This window comes from Thalassophryne amazonica, chromosome 2 (assembly GCF_902500255.1).
Source record: "Thalassophryne amazonica chromosome 2, fThaAma1.1, whole genome shotgun sequence".
Classification (NCBI taxonomy): Eukaryota; Metazoa; Chordata; class Actinopteri; order Batrachoidiformes; family Batrachoididae; genus Thalassophryne; species Thalassophryne amazonica.
Window position 1 is genome coordinate 112761961 of NC_047104.1, and position 17039 is coordinate 112778999.

Below are 17039 nucleotides of genomic sequence, written 5' to 3' on the forward strand. Positions count from 1 at the left end.
ATAAGTAAAGTAGGGATATCCTGATCAGGTTTTTTTTGGCTCCGATCCGATTCCGAGTCATCTGATTTTGAGTATCTGCTGATACTGAGTCCCGATCCGATACTTTAAAAAACTGAATGAGCAATCAACAAATGCTAAATGTATAATCATTTCATTTTAATCACCTTATTTTATTATTTATCACTTACTTCTCCTTGAGGTAGTTTATACAATCAAGTAATAATCTACCAGACTTAAAGAATTTACAAATTTCCATGTTATTTTATTTGTTTAAAAATAAAATGTCCAAGGTTCCGTATGTTAAACAAGAAATTATCTAATCTGAAATAACAGGTGGTTTTAATTTATAGATGAAAGGTTTCTAAAGAACCATTTATTGATTTAGCTATTTTAATTACAAGTGTTCTAAACTTTTTTAAACAGTAATCATAAATTTTGAGGTAACAAACAACAACAAAAAACATTTCCAAGGATTTTTCTTCAGACACGTGGTTTCTGCACTGATCTGTGGTTCAAATCCCTGCCTGACTGGAAAATCACTAAGGGCCCTTGGGCAAGGTCTTTAATCCCCTATTGCTCCCGGTGTGTAGTGAGCGCCTTGTATGGCAGCACCCTGACATCGGGGTGAATGTGAGGCATTATTGTAAAGCGCTTTGAGCATCTGATGCAGATGGAAAAGTGCTATATAAATGCAGTCCATTTACCATTTGTACAGATCAGTGGTTTCTGCCACTAGTCTTCCGTGTTTTGGCCCGACGCGTTGTTCCTACTGGACAGTGCAAAGCTACGTCACAGCTCAGAGCGTCGAAAGTTCAAAAGTCAACTTGAAGAGTAAAAGAAAAAAACAAAAAAAAAAAACAACTTACATTTGCATCCTGACAGTCCTCAGTGTGCCCCTCTGATGCTTTATCCGTGCTCAACAAGTTCAGAGCAGCGCAGTGAACGTGAATGAAGACAGAAGCTCTTTAAGACGCGCTCCTAAATGTGATGAGTGTGCACGTCGCTCGTGCGCACACCATCTCTCGCTCCGTTTTGCAGACAAACGATCACAGGACAATTTGTTTTTTTCTTTTTGTTAATCAGATGACAGATCATCGTCCTGAGGACTTGGTCAGCACCGGGTCCTGCTGCGCACGGAAGGATGACTGAGCAAGAGTTTCGGTGGGAAAATGTCCATCATCCTCTTGTCATTCCATCGAGGCATCAGGCTGAGCGCGTAAACACACAAACTGCAGTTCTGCGAAAGAAACTTTGCAAGCGTAACTCCCCCCCCACCTCTGTCCGGGTTACAATTCCATCTCTTGTTCCAAATTCACTGCGCAACTCTTGTTCCCGTTTCTGTGCGAGAATGTCCTGTTGAACTTGTGTTTTTTCTTTTGTTCAATTAAAAAAAAAGAGATTGGGTTGAACTTTGACCGTGTCAACCTGCCGACAAGCGGCAATGCGCGCTCCCGTCAGAAGCGTTGGGTCAAAAGCTGAGCTAATGCGTTGCTTATGACGCCTCTAAAAAGCAACGCGTCTCACGCCTCTGACGCTTCTGACACGTGAAAGGCCCATTAATCTGCAATAATGAGCTTGAAATAGTGCTGATCAAAATAATGAGGATAAAATCTATATCAGATTCCTGATTGGGATGCAATGTCCGATTTCGATCAAGTCTGAAACCACATGATCGGGTCCGATTTCCGATCACGTGATCGGATCGGGACATCCCTACAGTAAAGTAACTAAGTTACTTTTTCAAGGAGTAATCAGTAATTGGATTACTTTTTCAAAGTAACTGTGGCAACACTGCCTGTAACTGATGTATTTTTAAATGTGATCTTTCTGTCTGCATTATGTTGATGGTGAAATATTCCGGTTTATCCAAAGGATGTGTTTAAGTGATGATTAATAATGTGTATCCATTCGAGTGTCTTAGAACAATAGTATAACAAAATAGTTAATGTGTTTAAATAATTGAATAATTTGTGTCTGCCCTGTGACCACATGAAGTTTCTGTGAGATTATACACCCTAAATGGGTGGGGTTTGGTGACATCAGTCCCCTTTAAAAAATTAGAATAGAGTCTTGCCGCGCTCTCTTCCCCTTTGGCCTTCCTTCTCCTCCCCTTCTCCCTGCTCTCCTCTCTCTCTTCCTTTCTTAAACGCTTAATTTTTATTCTTGGGCCAAGGCCCCATTGCTAAGCTAAGCTACCACGTGGCATTCATTCTTTGTTCATTTTTGATCATTTTAACAAAGTTTTGACCTGACGCTTTAAGGTGCGTCAAGTCTTTTGAATTTTTAAGAGAAGGTCCGAGCTGAACTTTTCAAATTAATAGGGAATTTACAGAAAAGCGACCATCCTTTTCTGTCGGCTATTTTGTTTTTTCAACGCTTTTAAAGTTTTAACTTTTTCCTAAATTCACAAAGATTTTTAATTTGGCTCCAACAAACTTTTTAAAAGCTACCAGAAACCTTTTTCAACAAACACCTTCCACCTCTGGGTTCCTGCAAGCTGACAACGGTGCTGACTTCAAACCATCAGCCATCCTGTCGGTAAAGCCGACACAAACCTTTGGGATCACCTGGGGAGACCGCTGAGTTAACCCCTTGACCCAAGTGAGCACGACGGATGGACGGATCCCTCCGAACCACCATCTCACGGACCAGCTAAGTGACCCAGTTAAAGGTTCCAGGAAAGGGTTTGTCAGTGGATATAAAGTGGCTTCCTTTTAAACATATTCATGTGTTTGTTTAATATTTGTCTTAATAATTGGCTTCAAATTTCAGAATTAAATTTTATTCACTTAAAGTCTTTAAGCTTTATCCCTCTCTCTCTTTCAACGTCTCATGAATGAGTAAGAAAATTGTTTCCATGAATGAACTTATGTAATCACTGTCCACGAAAATGCCAGTAAATAAATTGTAAACATTTCTGCTGTGGTTCATTTTGTGTTCAGAAGGAAACCCTTGGTTAATCGTATTGTGAATTCAGACTTTCAGACCAGAGACTGATTTAATTAAATTGAGACTGATTAATTCATTTGAGACTAATAAATGAATGAATGTTTAAATTAAAGTACCTATGCTATACATAGGTGGTGCCCAGAATAATAATTAAATAATAAGTATTAAGCCCTAAATTGTTAATTATTTTGGTGACTCATCAGATGGGGCTTAACCCAATCTAATTCAATTTGGGAGTTTAACTGATTATTCACTACCCTCTTATGGTGCTCCCGTGTGAGGCCTGAATATCTGTAAATTTGCTATATGTTGCATCTTTATGGTCCCCCATGTGGAGTCTTTATTAAATGCTACATGTCTTCATTAAATATTCGCTACAGGTGGATTGCTGCAGAGATGTCCTTGAGGAAGGATCTCCTCTCTCCACGTAGGAATGCTGGAGCTCTGACAGAGTGACCATGGGGATCTCGGTCACTTCCCTAACTAAGGCCCTTCCCCCAATAGCTCAGTTTAGATGGACAGCCAGCTCCAGGAAGAATCCTACTGAATCTGAACTTCTTCCATTTACGGATGATGGAGGCCACTGTGCAAATTGGGACCTTCAAAGAAGCAGAAATGTTTCTGGACCCTTCACCAGATTTGTGCCTCAAGACAATCCTGTCTCAGAGGTCTACAGACAATTCCTTTGACCTCATGCTTGGTTTGTGCTCTGACATGCACTGTCAACTGTGGAACCTTATATGTAGACAGGTGTGAGTCTTTCCAAATCATGTCCAATCAACTGAGTTTACCCCAGGTACTCTCCAGTTAAGCTGTAGAAACATCTCCAGGATGGTCAGTGGAAACAGGATGCACCTGAGCTCAATTTTGAGCTTCATGGCAAAGGCTGTGAATATTTATGTACATGTGATTTTGTAGTTTTTTTTTAATTTTTTTTTAGCAGATTTGCAAAATCCTAAAAAACAAACAAACAAAAACAAACACTTTTTTCATATTGTCATTATGTACTATGTTGAGAATTTTGAGGAAAAAAATTTATTTAATCTATTATAGAATAAGGCTGTAACATAAAAATATGGAAATAGTACAGCACTGTTAATATTTTCTGGATGCACTGTACCTGCTACATTGCTTGGTGTCTGACTCACCACCAATAGGAGAGCAGCAAGAGCAGAGGTAATGTGGCCATCGCCTGGAGAATGGGCCAATCACCGCTCAAAACAGCCAAGCCAGGCAACAGCAGCTCTGCAAATACACCAAAGAAGCTGCTGACCATGGTGACCATGAGACGATTTGGAGGGTCACAGAGCTCGAGTCCTGAGGGAGAGATGTGGACAAAAGAATAAGTGTCATGAAAACTCAATTGGTTTACAAGACCAACACTTTGCCAAAAGAGATGCAACAACTTTGTGTTTACACAAAAACCTACTGCAGCATTGTCCTTTTAATGTCAAACTGCACCTTTATGTCAATAGCTTCTGTCATACTTATGATGAAGTCCTCTACATGCCTTTCATATGCATGTATACATGTATGCATGTGTCAACAGACTACACAGTAACTACAGTGTGGGTGGGTTTTCTTCCTGCTCACATACTGTGACCGTCTGTGACATTAGCGTAGGCAGCAGGGTGAGGAGTGGGACCTTAGAGACTAAAGATCCACTTTTGAAAACATTTTGCACAGACTACTACTAATAATAATAATAATAGTAATAATGATAATATTTTTATCGATATTTTTCTAGTTTTACTCCTACAATTCTGTGCTAAGTGGAATTGAGGGGGGGAAACAACAAAACAAAACGTTTACTTAAATATAGGGGGGATCAGGCAGTAGTAGCTTTTATTAAAGGTGACACCCACCCCCCACCACTTAATGCAAGCATGCACATTGGTTTACTGTTTAATGTGTGTGTCATATGTTTCTGTTCAAGAGCAATATCTAGGAAAATACAACTACTGGATGGGGACTGTGTATCGACAGATGCTCAATATGATAGATGTGAGCCCGAACTTGCCCGGCATGGAAAGTGATCTCTGGAGCAAAGTGTAGAACCCTGATACATGGACAGTACGAATCAAATGTTTGGGCAAGGTTTCCCCATTCAACTGAAAGGGAAAATTTGTACAAACATTTGACTGGTATATTGGTTGAATTCTTTGTTTAATTAATTTCTGAAATCCTGGCATCACAAATTTCTGGAGGGTCTGCTTAGAGAAAGTGTGTCAAAAAAATGATGCAGCAGATATGCTGCTGAATTATTTTTGACTTACTTGGCACATTTGCACACAAATTTCACAGTTTCTGACAAATCTAGAAAACAAGCATTTGCCAGAAAGCTGCGAAATAAATAGAATATTCCATGGAAGAAGTAATCAAAAATGAAGATTTTTTCAAATTTTCAGTAATATTTTTCACATAATGTCCCAGTAACATGAAAATGTGATAAAATATTTAACTGGTTGCCTTAACTGAATTCACTGACCCCAAAAACCAAAATCAGACACAAAGATCACACAAGCCACTAAATCAAAGATATGACAAATCTTTGTTTTTGCGGTGGCCATGTTGGATTTTGGTAAAATTTTCACAACAATCCCAGTATCATGAATTTTTATTTATTCATGTTTTGTGTCAATTTGTTCTTTTCAATGAATGACTTGACCCAACCTACATTTATACAAGCAAAAATATGCCAAGTATCGATTTCACTGCAGCCATCGTCCTCAGTGTACCTCTCAAGGGTTCAAGAGGTATATGGAGGCTTATTTTCCCTAATATTATCCAATCATCTAAAAAAAACAAAAAAAAAAAAAACACTTTCAAATCTTGCTCAAGAAACAATGATCACAGGCTCAAAGGGAGGGTCCTCAGCTATATCAGTTTTGATTGTCCAGTAAACATGTTAATAGGCTTCACTTGACATGTAAACTTCTAAAAGCAACAACCTCAAAACAGGCAAAATGTCACAGCCCCCTGGGAATCTTTGGAACCCTCTTAAGAGAGGCCTGGACCACAGTTTGGGAACCAGGGTTATAGAGAGATACTGGGTGAAAGCATCATTAGAAACCCTGGCCTTACAGCTTCCTCAGGCGTCTGAACAATCTCACCAACAAATACGGTTACAAACGTAATCTGTTCATGGAAGTGAGAATCCTTGTCCCATAAATACATGACAAATTTATGGGGGGGGACAGTGTAAAATAACCACCAATGTGCTTTACAGCTGGCAAAACTGCGCACAAAGGTGAAACACAATGAACTTAATCTGGCTTCTACTAACAAAAAACAAAATAAATAATAATGATAATAATAAACACTGTACATTTGTTGAAAAAAAGAAGAGCCCCGGCTGCTCCTGTTTTCCGAGAACTGCCACAGTGGCTCTGGTGTGGATTCTTGTGTTGATGTGGTGTGAGATTAACACCACATGCCATTCCTGACAGAACTCCAGATGTACACGTGGAGAAACCTAATGTACATGTTCTGACAGTGGGAAGAAACAAACCAGAGTCCCCACAGTAAAGTCACGCAGACACGAGGTCAGAGTACAAACCACTGCACTTTGATTTAAAAATGAATGTTATCATCACTTAAAACACTCTGGACTGTCAGTACAACAGCTTTAGGACATTTGTGGATCTTTTTCCCCTCAGAGCTCAGATTCATTCTCTGTCTCTTTCCTGATTGAAGGAAGGGGAGATGGAAAACGAGGAGCTCACTTCCTCCACTATTTATTTCTTTGTGTTCTTTCCAGCTATTGCTTGTTTCCTTCCTGTGGATAACCACCAATGACACATCACACAAAACAATGTTTAGAGAAACACTTCACTGAGACTCCCACCTGACATCAGCCTGTTTAAAAAAAGAAAAACACCAACAACAACAACAAAAAAAAACTAACTAAACCTGGAAGAAGTTTACCCCCTGACCTCAAAGGAATGTGAGAGTGTGAAGGTGTAGCATATCAGACCTTCTCCCACACAGCAATGAACCATTTCTATAAACACTCCTGTGCCCACATTATCCTTTAGTGTGGTTTCAGGGAGAACTATAACCAGAACACTGTACATGTTCGGCAGCCTATAACAACAACAACACATCACACTCATGCTAAGCAAGTAGGATTCTTCTGCTCTTACTAGAGGACAGCTGGAACCAAAAGAAAAAGAGCCAGCTGCCTCATGTCAGTCAGATCTCTGCCAAACACTCCAGTTCCTCACAATCTTAAATATGTTAGGACCACAGCCCTCTTTCACTTCTTACAGAGGTGTTTTTTTTTTCCTTTTCGTTTTTCTTGTTTATGCACCAACACCACCAGATCAAATTCCTTGTATGTGACAACTTACTTGGCAATAAATTTGATTCTGATGCTAGTCACTTATGGTCTCTGGTCAGAGCAGAAAGACAGCAATCACAGGTCAACAACATGCACGTGATCTCTGACTACAATTTGTTTTGTTTTTTTTTTTTTTGTTTTTTCTTTTAATTTTAGGAACAGTGTTAGTATGGCTGAAGAAACATATTTGTACTATACTGTAAACCAATTATAGTACTGACAGTTAACATGATGGGCACTATATTGATGATCTATGGCGCACATGCTTTTGGGGTGTGTCCAACTCCACATTGTTACGTTCATGGTGTGTAATCTGAGTGCAGTGTCATGCAAAGTGCATAAATAGGTTGGATTTAATCATGTCACATGTGTTTTGGGCGTAACATTAATTAAGCCAATCAGAGTAATTCAATTTAAAAGATAGGCATGCCAGCAACTGGCAAACTCAGAAAATTGAGATTTTCCAGTCTTGAAAGCATGTAAGCGGGTGTAGCAGTCATCCACCACAGCTCCCTGAGGGGAAGCATTTAAGCCCATCCTGCAACACCACCTCCTCTAACCACCAGATCTCCTCTATAATCAAACAAAACAGCATTGCCCTCCTCACTCCTGTATTGGTAAAGCAAATGTAAAAATTACAAGCGTTATTAATGTTTTTCCCCATTAATGTTTACTTTTATTTACATTTTAATTTTGGTTTCAATTCAATTTCACTCTAGTTTGATGTGCATGACTGTATACACAAGTGTACGTACACTGTAGTGCACTGTTTGAACAACAGGAAAAACTGCACTCGATTTCAGAGCAGGACTTTAGCGATGTATGGTGTAATCGCTTACTACTGCCTCACAGTACTAATGCATCAATGCTGCACCTAAGCATTTTGAGACTAACACACCCATGGGTGCACGAGAGCAAGTACATTTGGTATTTAAAGAACGTTACCACTGGGTGTGAAAATGACAGCTGTGTCGGACATTTGTGCTGCTTGCTGCTCTGTGCCAGGCATGAAATTGGGTCCTGAGTCCATCTCCTCAGCTTGTTACTGTGTTGCCAACATAGTCATTATCAGGCAGGTTTTAAATTTATTGTTGAACACCTTTTATCATGTATTAGGCCGACTAATTCCATTTGACAATCAAATTAGTGGAGCATTTCATAATATTGCAGGTCAGACAGGGACTCCCCCCCCCCCCCAGAGTTTATCCTGAAAACAATACTTCGCCATGCAGCTACTGTTCTTTTATATTAGTTGCCTTCATATCATGTAAGGAGGTGCTTCTTTAAAGGAAGCAGCTGCTCCTTCACTTTACTCTGTGCCTGGACAAAAATAAACCTCTGCCTTTCTCTACCGCTTTATTTCATTCATAAAATCCATTTATGTGTGATTCAAAAGGCTGAATTTTTAACAGCCCAGGCCCACCCAGGGCAGCTGTGGTTAAGTAACTGGGTAGAAAGGCATTTCAGGGCTCAGTACAGTATTTGTCTTAGTCTGTTTATTTTACTCTGAGAAAACAAACTGTTGCCAAACTGTCTGAACACCTGCCTAAAATTTTACTTTCCAATGTGCATAGAGAAAAATCACATGGCCATGAATTATTGGATTTACATTTAAACACTGTTACAATTCATGAAAAATATTAGGGCTGCAGCTATCGAATATTTTTGAAATAGAGTATTCTATCGATTAATCGGATTAAAAAGTACTTTTGTGTTTTTAAACAATATCAATAGTAGCAGGGATCTCCCTAAGCAATGGCGCATTGTCACTGTGCCAGCATACAGATTTTTAAGTTTAGGGTGTTTTCTCTCTCTCTGTTTTCCCAGGTAATTATTTATTTTTTCACACCATTAAGAACCCCACCCGGCAACAGCAGCATCGATATAAAAAAAAGAAAAAGAAAAAACACAGTGAGATAAATCAAAGGACATTAATAAAATAAAATATACTCCAAAAGGGTCACAGCAGTGTATAAGATCCAGAACTTGTGTTATTAATCACGGCTCAGGGTTGTGAGATTCCAGAAAGTCCATATAGGGTCTCCATAAGTGAGCAAAGTTTTTTTTCTTTTTTAATATGTATGTTAGTTTCTCTAGTGCGAGGCAGGACATCAGTTCTTTAGTCCACATTCCAATAGAAGGCACGTCCATACTTTTCCACAGTAATGCAATTATTCTTCTGGCTTGTAAAAGACCGAAATCAATAAGCAGTGATTGCCGTTGAGACACAACAAAATTCTCAGGGTATATTCCCAACAAACATATTTTAGCCTGCAATGGAATATCTCTTCCAACTATAAGACTGATACAGTGTAATACATTTTTCCAAAATGGGTGTATCTTTGAGCATTCCCACAATGAATTAGAGTGCCTTTTTCTTCTCTGCATTTCACACAACTATCAGGTACATTAGGGAATATATGATTCAACCTGCAAGGTGTAAGGTAGGTGCGCATTAACCACTTATATTGTAGCAGTTTATATCTAGTGTTGACTGACTGAGTCTGGGCCTTAAAACAGGCCCTTTGCCAGTCAGTTTCTTGGATATCTTCCTTTAAATCACTCATCCATGCCTCCAACTTTTTACAGGATGACTCTTTTGAATGTTGTAACAGTAAATTGTAGAACAATGATAGTTGTCTTCTGCCCTCAATGTGAGATAAAGTTAAATCCTCAACTTTAGATAATGGGGGTACAGACAGTTGTTTGTGTAGATAAAATAAAATGTTTAAGCTGGAGGTATTTGAAGAAATGCTTCCTTGGAATATCATATTTCTCAAACAGTTGGTTATATGGGAACAAGCTCCCTTCTGCATACAAATCCGAAATTTTAGCAGCACCTTTATTGAACCACATCCTAAATCCACCATCTGATCTCCCTGGAATAAAACTGTTATTACCCCATATAGGGGCAAACTGTGATAACGCTGGTGTGTCTCCAACCTGCTTGTGTGCAGCGTACCACACCCGGATGGTATTTTGAAGAAAGGGTTTGTTTGTTTGTTTAACCAGTCTTTTAACATTTGCTGAGTATAAATAAAGTTTGACAGGAAGCCCAAATGTTGATGTCTCTTCTATTGTCACCCAAGCAGGAGGGGGAGCTACTGAAAAATAGTACATTGCTGTCCTTAAATGGGCGGCCCAATAATAAAGTTCTAGATTAGAAAGTTGAAGCCCACCTCTTTCATATGGAAAGAGTCAAGCAGTCAGAGACACGCAGTCAAGCGAAAGTGCCCACAGCCCCTCCCATGGTGGAACACAGTGACCAGGGAGGTGCCTATCCTATGATAGAAGTACCAAATCCTCGTGCAGGAACAGCAGGATATCGATCAACCATGCTCGTATATCGGACATGGAATGCTGATGATATCGAAGCAGCAGTCGACATGATACCATCGCCACATGTCGATATTGAGGGATTTATGCAGGATGTAGGAAACATTAGAAGTTCTTACCACCTTAGTGGACCTGTAGTCCAACAGGTGTGGATGAAAGCATGTGGCCCTAAATGGAGTCAGGTACGCGGAGACTGGAATCCTGCAGACCAACAAGGCGTACCACTGACACATGATGATCTAGTCTTAGAAACAAGAGTGGAAGCTATGATTACATGGGCAAAAGGTGTGTTAGGACAAAAAAGATAAATTATACTGAAATTACCAGGACAACTCAGAAAGAAGGAGAACCATGGATAGAGTTTAGATGCAGATTTGAGAGTGTATTTAGAGTCCATAGTGGCATATTGCCAGGAACACCAGTGTATGAAAACAAATTGAAAAATATTTCACCTGTGAAGCTGACAATGACCGATTTGATTCATGATGGCAACTCAACAGCTGTCATAACAGTAACAGGTGCCACTGAAGATGTTTTAAAATTGAGATACACAGGTATGCCATTACATGTGTCACTTTGTAAACCATATTTGACAGAATGGCAAGAATTGGGACTGACAGTCATAACAGCTTTGTCAGCCACTGATTGGAGCAGAGTTGGACCAGGAACGGAGTTCAGTCCATCAACTAAATTGTATAAAGTGCCAGTTAATGTCTCATTGGTGCTGACAGCTGGAACACACATTGATGTGTCCACTTCACAATCCTGAGTGTTTCAGTTGAGTCCTGAAGAGGATGCTCTTCTCTCTTCAGTACCGTCAGGATTGTGGACAACAGGTCCTTCTGACATAGGACTGATTAAAAATGCACAACCTGTAGTTATAAGGCCAAAAACAGAATACAGACCATGTGTAAGACAGTATCCATTGAAACCTGATGCAATTGACGGAATCAGGCCAGTAATAGAGGATTTATTAACAGCAGGAGTAATAGTGCCATGTCCAGATTCACCATGTAACACACCCATATTTCCTGTAAAAAAAGGCTCCGCCCTCAGTGGGATGGAGAATGATTCAAGATCTGCAGGCAGTAAATGCTGCTGTAGTAAAAAGAGCTCCATGTGTACCAGATCCGCACACACTGTTAAGCTCATTGAGATTAAATTCTAGTTGTTTTTCTGTAATAGATATCAGTAATGCATTTTTTTTTTTTTTTTTCCGTACCAGTACACCCAGATAGTCAATTCTGGTTTGCTTTTACCTTTAAAGGACAACGATATACATTCACCAGATTACCGCAGGGTTACGCAGAGAGCCCAACTATTTATTCTCAAGTCATGTCAGCATGTTTAGCCAATTTTGTTCCACCGGCAGATAGCCAACTATTAGTGTATGTCGATGACATTTGATTGCCTCTGACACACGAGAAAACTGCATAACTGACACAGTAGCATTATTATGTTTCTTATTTGACAATGGCCACAGAGTGAGTAGAAACAAAGTTCAGTTGTGTAGGGATAAAGTAAAATACTTAGGACATGAGTTATCAGCCACAGGGCGCACGATCCTGTCTGACAGGAAGGAAGCAATTTTGCACGCTCCAAAACCACAAACCAAAAAGCAGATGATGTCATTTCTTGGATTGACAAATTACTGCAGGGCATGGATTCCTTGCTATGCAGAGTTGACTAGTCCACTTTCTGATTTGATGTACAAGGATAATATTTCAATGTCAACCGTGTTGGAATGGAACAAAGAAGCTGAGGAAGCTTTTGTAAAGGTAAAAACAAACATTAGTGTCATCCACAGTTTTGGCACTACCAGATTATAGTAAACCATTCATTCAAACAGTTGATTGTAAGAATAAGTTCATGACTAGTGTTTTGGTACAAGTGTATGGCTCAAAATTGAGGCCAGTTGCCTACTACTCATCTAAATTGGATGCAGTGGCAAGTGCTCTACCACCATGCGTACAGGCTGTTGTTGCAGCCTCTATGGCTGTTCAAAGTAGCAGTAATGTTGTTCTATTCCATCAGTTGACATTGAAAGTTCCACATGCAGTTTCTGCACTTCTGTTGCAGACAAACATGAGCCTTTTGTCCCCAGCAAGACATCTTTCGTGTATGTCCTTGCTATTATCACAACCACACCTTACGGTAGAGCGATGTACAACATTGAATCCCTCCACATTGATACCTTTACCTGAGGATGGTGAGCCGCACAATTGTCTTGATGTAGCTACGGTCTGTACGAAAGCACGCCCAGACCTCCAGGACACACCCATCCCAAACAGTACAATTGTGTATGTGGATGGTTCTTCCACTAAAAACGCTTATGGACAAACACAATCTGGATATGCTGTTGTCACAAATTCAGAAGTATTGGATTCTGCTTCATTGCCATCCTCATTTTCAGCACAAGCAGCTGAATTAGTTGCTTTAACTGCAGCTTGCTATCTGTTTAAAGGTACGGCTGTATCAATTTATACAGACAGCCAGTACGCTTTCAGTACGCTGTGAAATTGCCTAACCAAATTGCTATATGCAAATGTGCGGCTCACACCAATGGCTCTGACAGTGTTTCAAAAGGAAATGATTTTGCTGACAGAGCAGCAAAAGAGGCAGCAGCAGCTTCTTCTATTTTTGTTGTACAGGAAACTACTCCAGATTTGCATTTAGGTCATACACTGCTTGCTGACATGCAACAGCAGGCAACAGACAGAGAAAAACAAATGTGGATAGCTAAAGGAGCTACGTATGCAAATGACTTGTACGTATGACCACAAAAGAAACCCTTATTGCCAAAAAATATGTTTAAATGGGCAGCTATTATGAGCCATGGCGTGACGCATGTCTCATCAGGGGGTATGATATCGCAATTGCAATCTATTTTTTGTCTTTATGGGTTCGATGCATATGCAAAACAGCATTGTAGAGCATGCATGATATGTGCAAAACACAACTCACAAGGCAATTTGAGACCCCAAAGAGGTAAATTTCCAACACCACAATATCCCTTTCAAGTGATTCATATGGATTATATACAGCTGAGTAAACATGAAGGGAAGGAATTTTGTTTAGTCATAATTGATGCCTTCTCAAAATGGGTAGAATTGTTCCCTACAAAATATGCAGATTCACTTACAGTGGCTAAAGCATTATGCAAAGACATCATCCCACGATTTGGAATACCAGAAACAGTCTATTCAGATAATGGAGCGCATTTTGTTAATACAATAGTGCAATACGTAGGAGAAGCACTACAGGTTAATCTCAAAAATCATTGTTCTTATCATCCACACAGTGCCGGATTAGTGGAAAGGACAAAGGGCACAATAAAAATAAGATTAAGGAAATGTATAGAAGAGACAAAACGAACCTGGATTGAATGTTTGGACCTAGTAAAATTGTATATGAGAATAACACCAACACCATCAGGGTTAACACCATTTGAGATACTTTATGGACGACCATATCGTCTACCAATTTTGACATGGATACTAAAACAGCAGATGAGGAACAAACATTAGCAAATTTTATGAAAAAGACATTAACACAGAAAGAGATAACTTAAACACATTTACTGCCGAATAATTTTGATCTTCCACAGGACGGCCTTCCAGTAGTCTAGCCAGGAGACTGGGTGTTCATCAGAGTGATTAAGAGGAAGAACTGGTCCAGTCCTCGTTGGGAAGGTCTATACCAAGTGCTGTTAACAACACCAACTGCAGTAAAGATAGCGGAGAAATCAACGTGGATACATCTAAGTCACTGTAAGATACAGCGTGTGTTGGCTGCCTCCACAGTGTAAGGGGAAGTCTGGCTACAAAGGGAGTCTATTTAATTAGCAATAGATTGTCTCAATGCCAGTGAAGCAGGGAGATCCTTGCACTATTAGGTGAGGTGGTTAACAACACTATATCCTAGCAATCATGACTGAACTACAGCAGACCCCGGAGCGGCGTGCTCAGCGCCGCCGCTGCCGGACTGTAGGTAGGGCAGCCGGTTGCGTTGTGATCTTAGTGTGTTTCGTGCTCCTCGGATTCCTGGCCTGGTGGTTGACCCAAGAATTGCAGCTCACTGTGGACCGAGCCAGAGAACAACGCAAGCAACGTCAGAAGAGGTTTATTCATAATGTGAACGAGACAGATGGACACCCTCATATATACCATACTAATATGTGGTACAGATATGTTCATTTATTGGCTATGGAATTACGTTACTAATTGTTATGTTTATTCGCAAATACCTATATCCTCAACACACCCAGCTCTGACGGCTAAACCGTACCCTGCTAGGGTGACAGAATGTCTTATCATACGGATGCATAATCAAACTGTATTTCGGGGGCAGTTCTAACACCACTTGCCTCAGTGCAACCACTTATATGATAGGGATTTCAACAGAGGACGTACAAGCGTGCCCAAGTGCTGCTCCATTGACTAGACTGAAGGGAAATGCAAAAATATCATCACGTTAAATTGTCATCACAACGGCCATTCCCGATTTGCTTTTACAGGACAGGGAATAAAACTGTAGGTAAAATTAAGAAACGTCTGTGTACCCAAACGTATGTTTTATCAAATAATTTAAGCCTAACCAAAACATAATATGTGGATGGTACTTATCTTCATCACATTGGACGGGGATGTAATTATACAGGCTCCTGTCCATGGGGAACGGATGAATCATGTGCTTATGTTAGTAAGTTTTTGCTACCACCTGTAAATGGTATTCCGGTGTATGATGACATCTATTGGCTTTATGGTTCCAGACTGTACATGAGTCTCCCACCAAATTGGGGTGGTGTGTGTGCACCTACCCAGGTGACTGACCATACATATGTGGTAGTGCCAAGGACCTCCACAGAGAATAATGGCAGCACCAGACGGAGGAGATTGATATACCCAGATGTGTTACCACATGATCACATGTGGGGCTCGGATGTACCAAAGGACCAAAAATTGTGGTCTGTAGGAGATAAAATAGCACATTCATTGTTCCCCTGGATAGGAGTGGGAAAAAATTCATTAATGATTGAAACTCTGAATTATCGATTGGGTCTGTTCATGAATGTAACTAAAAAAAATAGTAGCAGCTCAAAACACTGAAATAGATGCTTTACGTACCATGGTGATGCAAAATCGCATGGTTTTAGACTTGCTTACTGGTTCACAGGGAGGAGTTTGTGCTCTGCTGAACACAACATGCTGTACTTTCATCCCAGACTCCATTCATTCAGTGGATATGCAGGACGCATTGGAAGAGCTGAATAAACTTCGTGATGCAATGCATAAAGACACCCTAGCCGTGAACCGGTGGAATCCCTGGTCCTGGTTGACTTCAGGACCATGTTGGCAGTTACTATTGAAAATGGTGACACCAGTTATTATAGTCCTAATTCTGATTGGACTTTGCATGTGTTGTGTGATCCCTTATATCAAAACAATGGTTGGCAAAATGGTGTCAAATACATTTGTACAGTGTAATCTGGCCTTCCAACAAACTATGCCAAAATATCAAGCATTGAAACAGTCAGACCTTAGTGGAGAAAACTATAATGACTGTACTGAGAATTATGATGATATTGAAAAGCTCACAACTCCAGTTCAAGCTTGAACTGTTGACGTGATGAGTTAACACACTCTTAGCCTATGAAGCTTTAGCTGAAAAAGTAATAAGACAAGTGGTGTAGTCGAATAATACAGAAAAAACGGTTCATTTATACCAGTCAGCCGAAGTGATGTATGGTGGTGGTGTGGTAATAACAGAATCTTTGACAGACTGCCACGAAATGTGTCAGGTTATTGTGCATTAATATCATTATTGTTACCCATGACCCCTGAAGACGTTACAACATATGCAGCCTCTCTTATTCCTGAGGATTGGCAGAAAGGCATAGCCAGACATAGAGTAAAAAGAGATTGGAAAGGAGTAGGAAATCCAACATATATTGACGCAATAGGAGTCCCCAGAGGAGTGCCTGACGAGTATAAACTGGTTGATCAAATAGCAGCTGGATTCGAATCTTCCATCTGTTGGTGGTGTTCAATTAATAAAAACATGGACAGAATAAACTAAGTTAATAAACTAACTAACTAAGCTGGGTGATGCCTACTATATGTTTAACAGGTGATAAACAGGTGGGAAATGTTAAGGATTTTATATATATATATATATATATGTTATCACTGTTAAACATTTGTACCTTTTGTCTTCTTTCTGATGAGAACGGTGTTGTGCTGTTTGCACTTAACCCCGAGAATGTACGTGTTATTCAACCTTGTTTTAGCATGCTGGGGTCAATCTGAACTGGGAATGAGAAGCTGGATGTACTTATTATTATTATTACACAACTTGTTTTCATAGCCGCTAACGACTGGGAGTAAAAGAACTGAAGGTTGAATTTTGACTG

General features: G+C 39.9%; 1 protein-coding gene across 1 annotated transcript in view; it reads right to left on the reverse strand.

The window, feature by feature from the left end:
• Window positions 1–17039, reverse strand: part of slc22a31 (solute carrier family 22 member 31) — an 81756-nt gene that overhangs the window by 15895 nt on the left and 48822 nt on the right. Inside the window, exon 4 of the mRNA XM_034192097.1 lies at window positions 4098–4266. Within this exon, the coding sequence (XP_034047988.1) occupies window positions 4098–4266 (169 nt within the window). The remainder of the gene's footprint in view (window positions 1–4097; window positions 4267–17039) is intronic.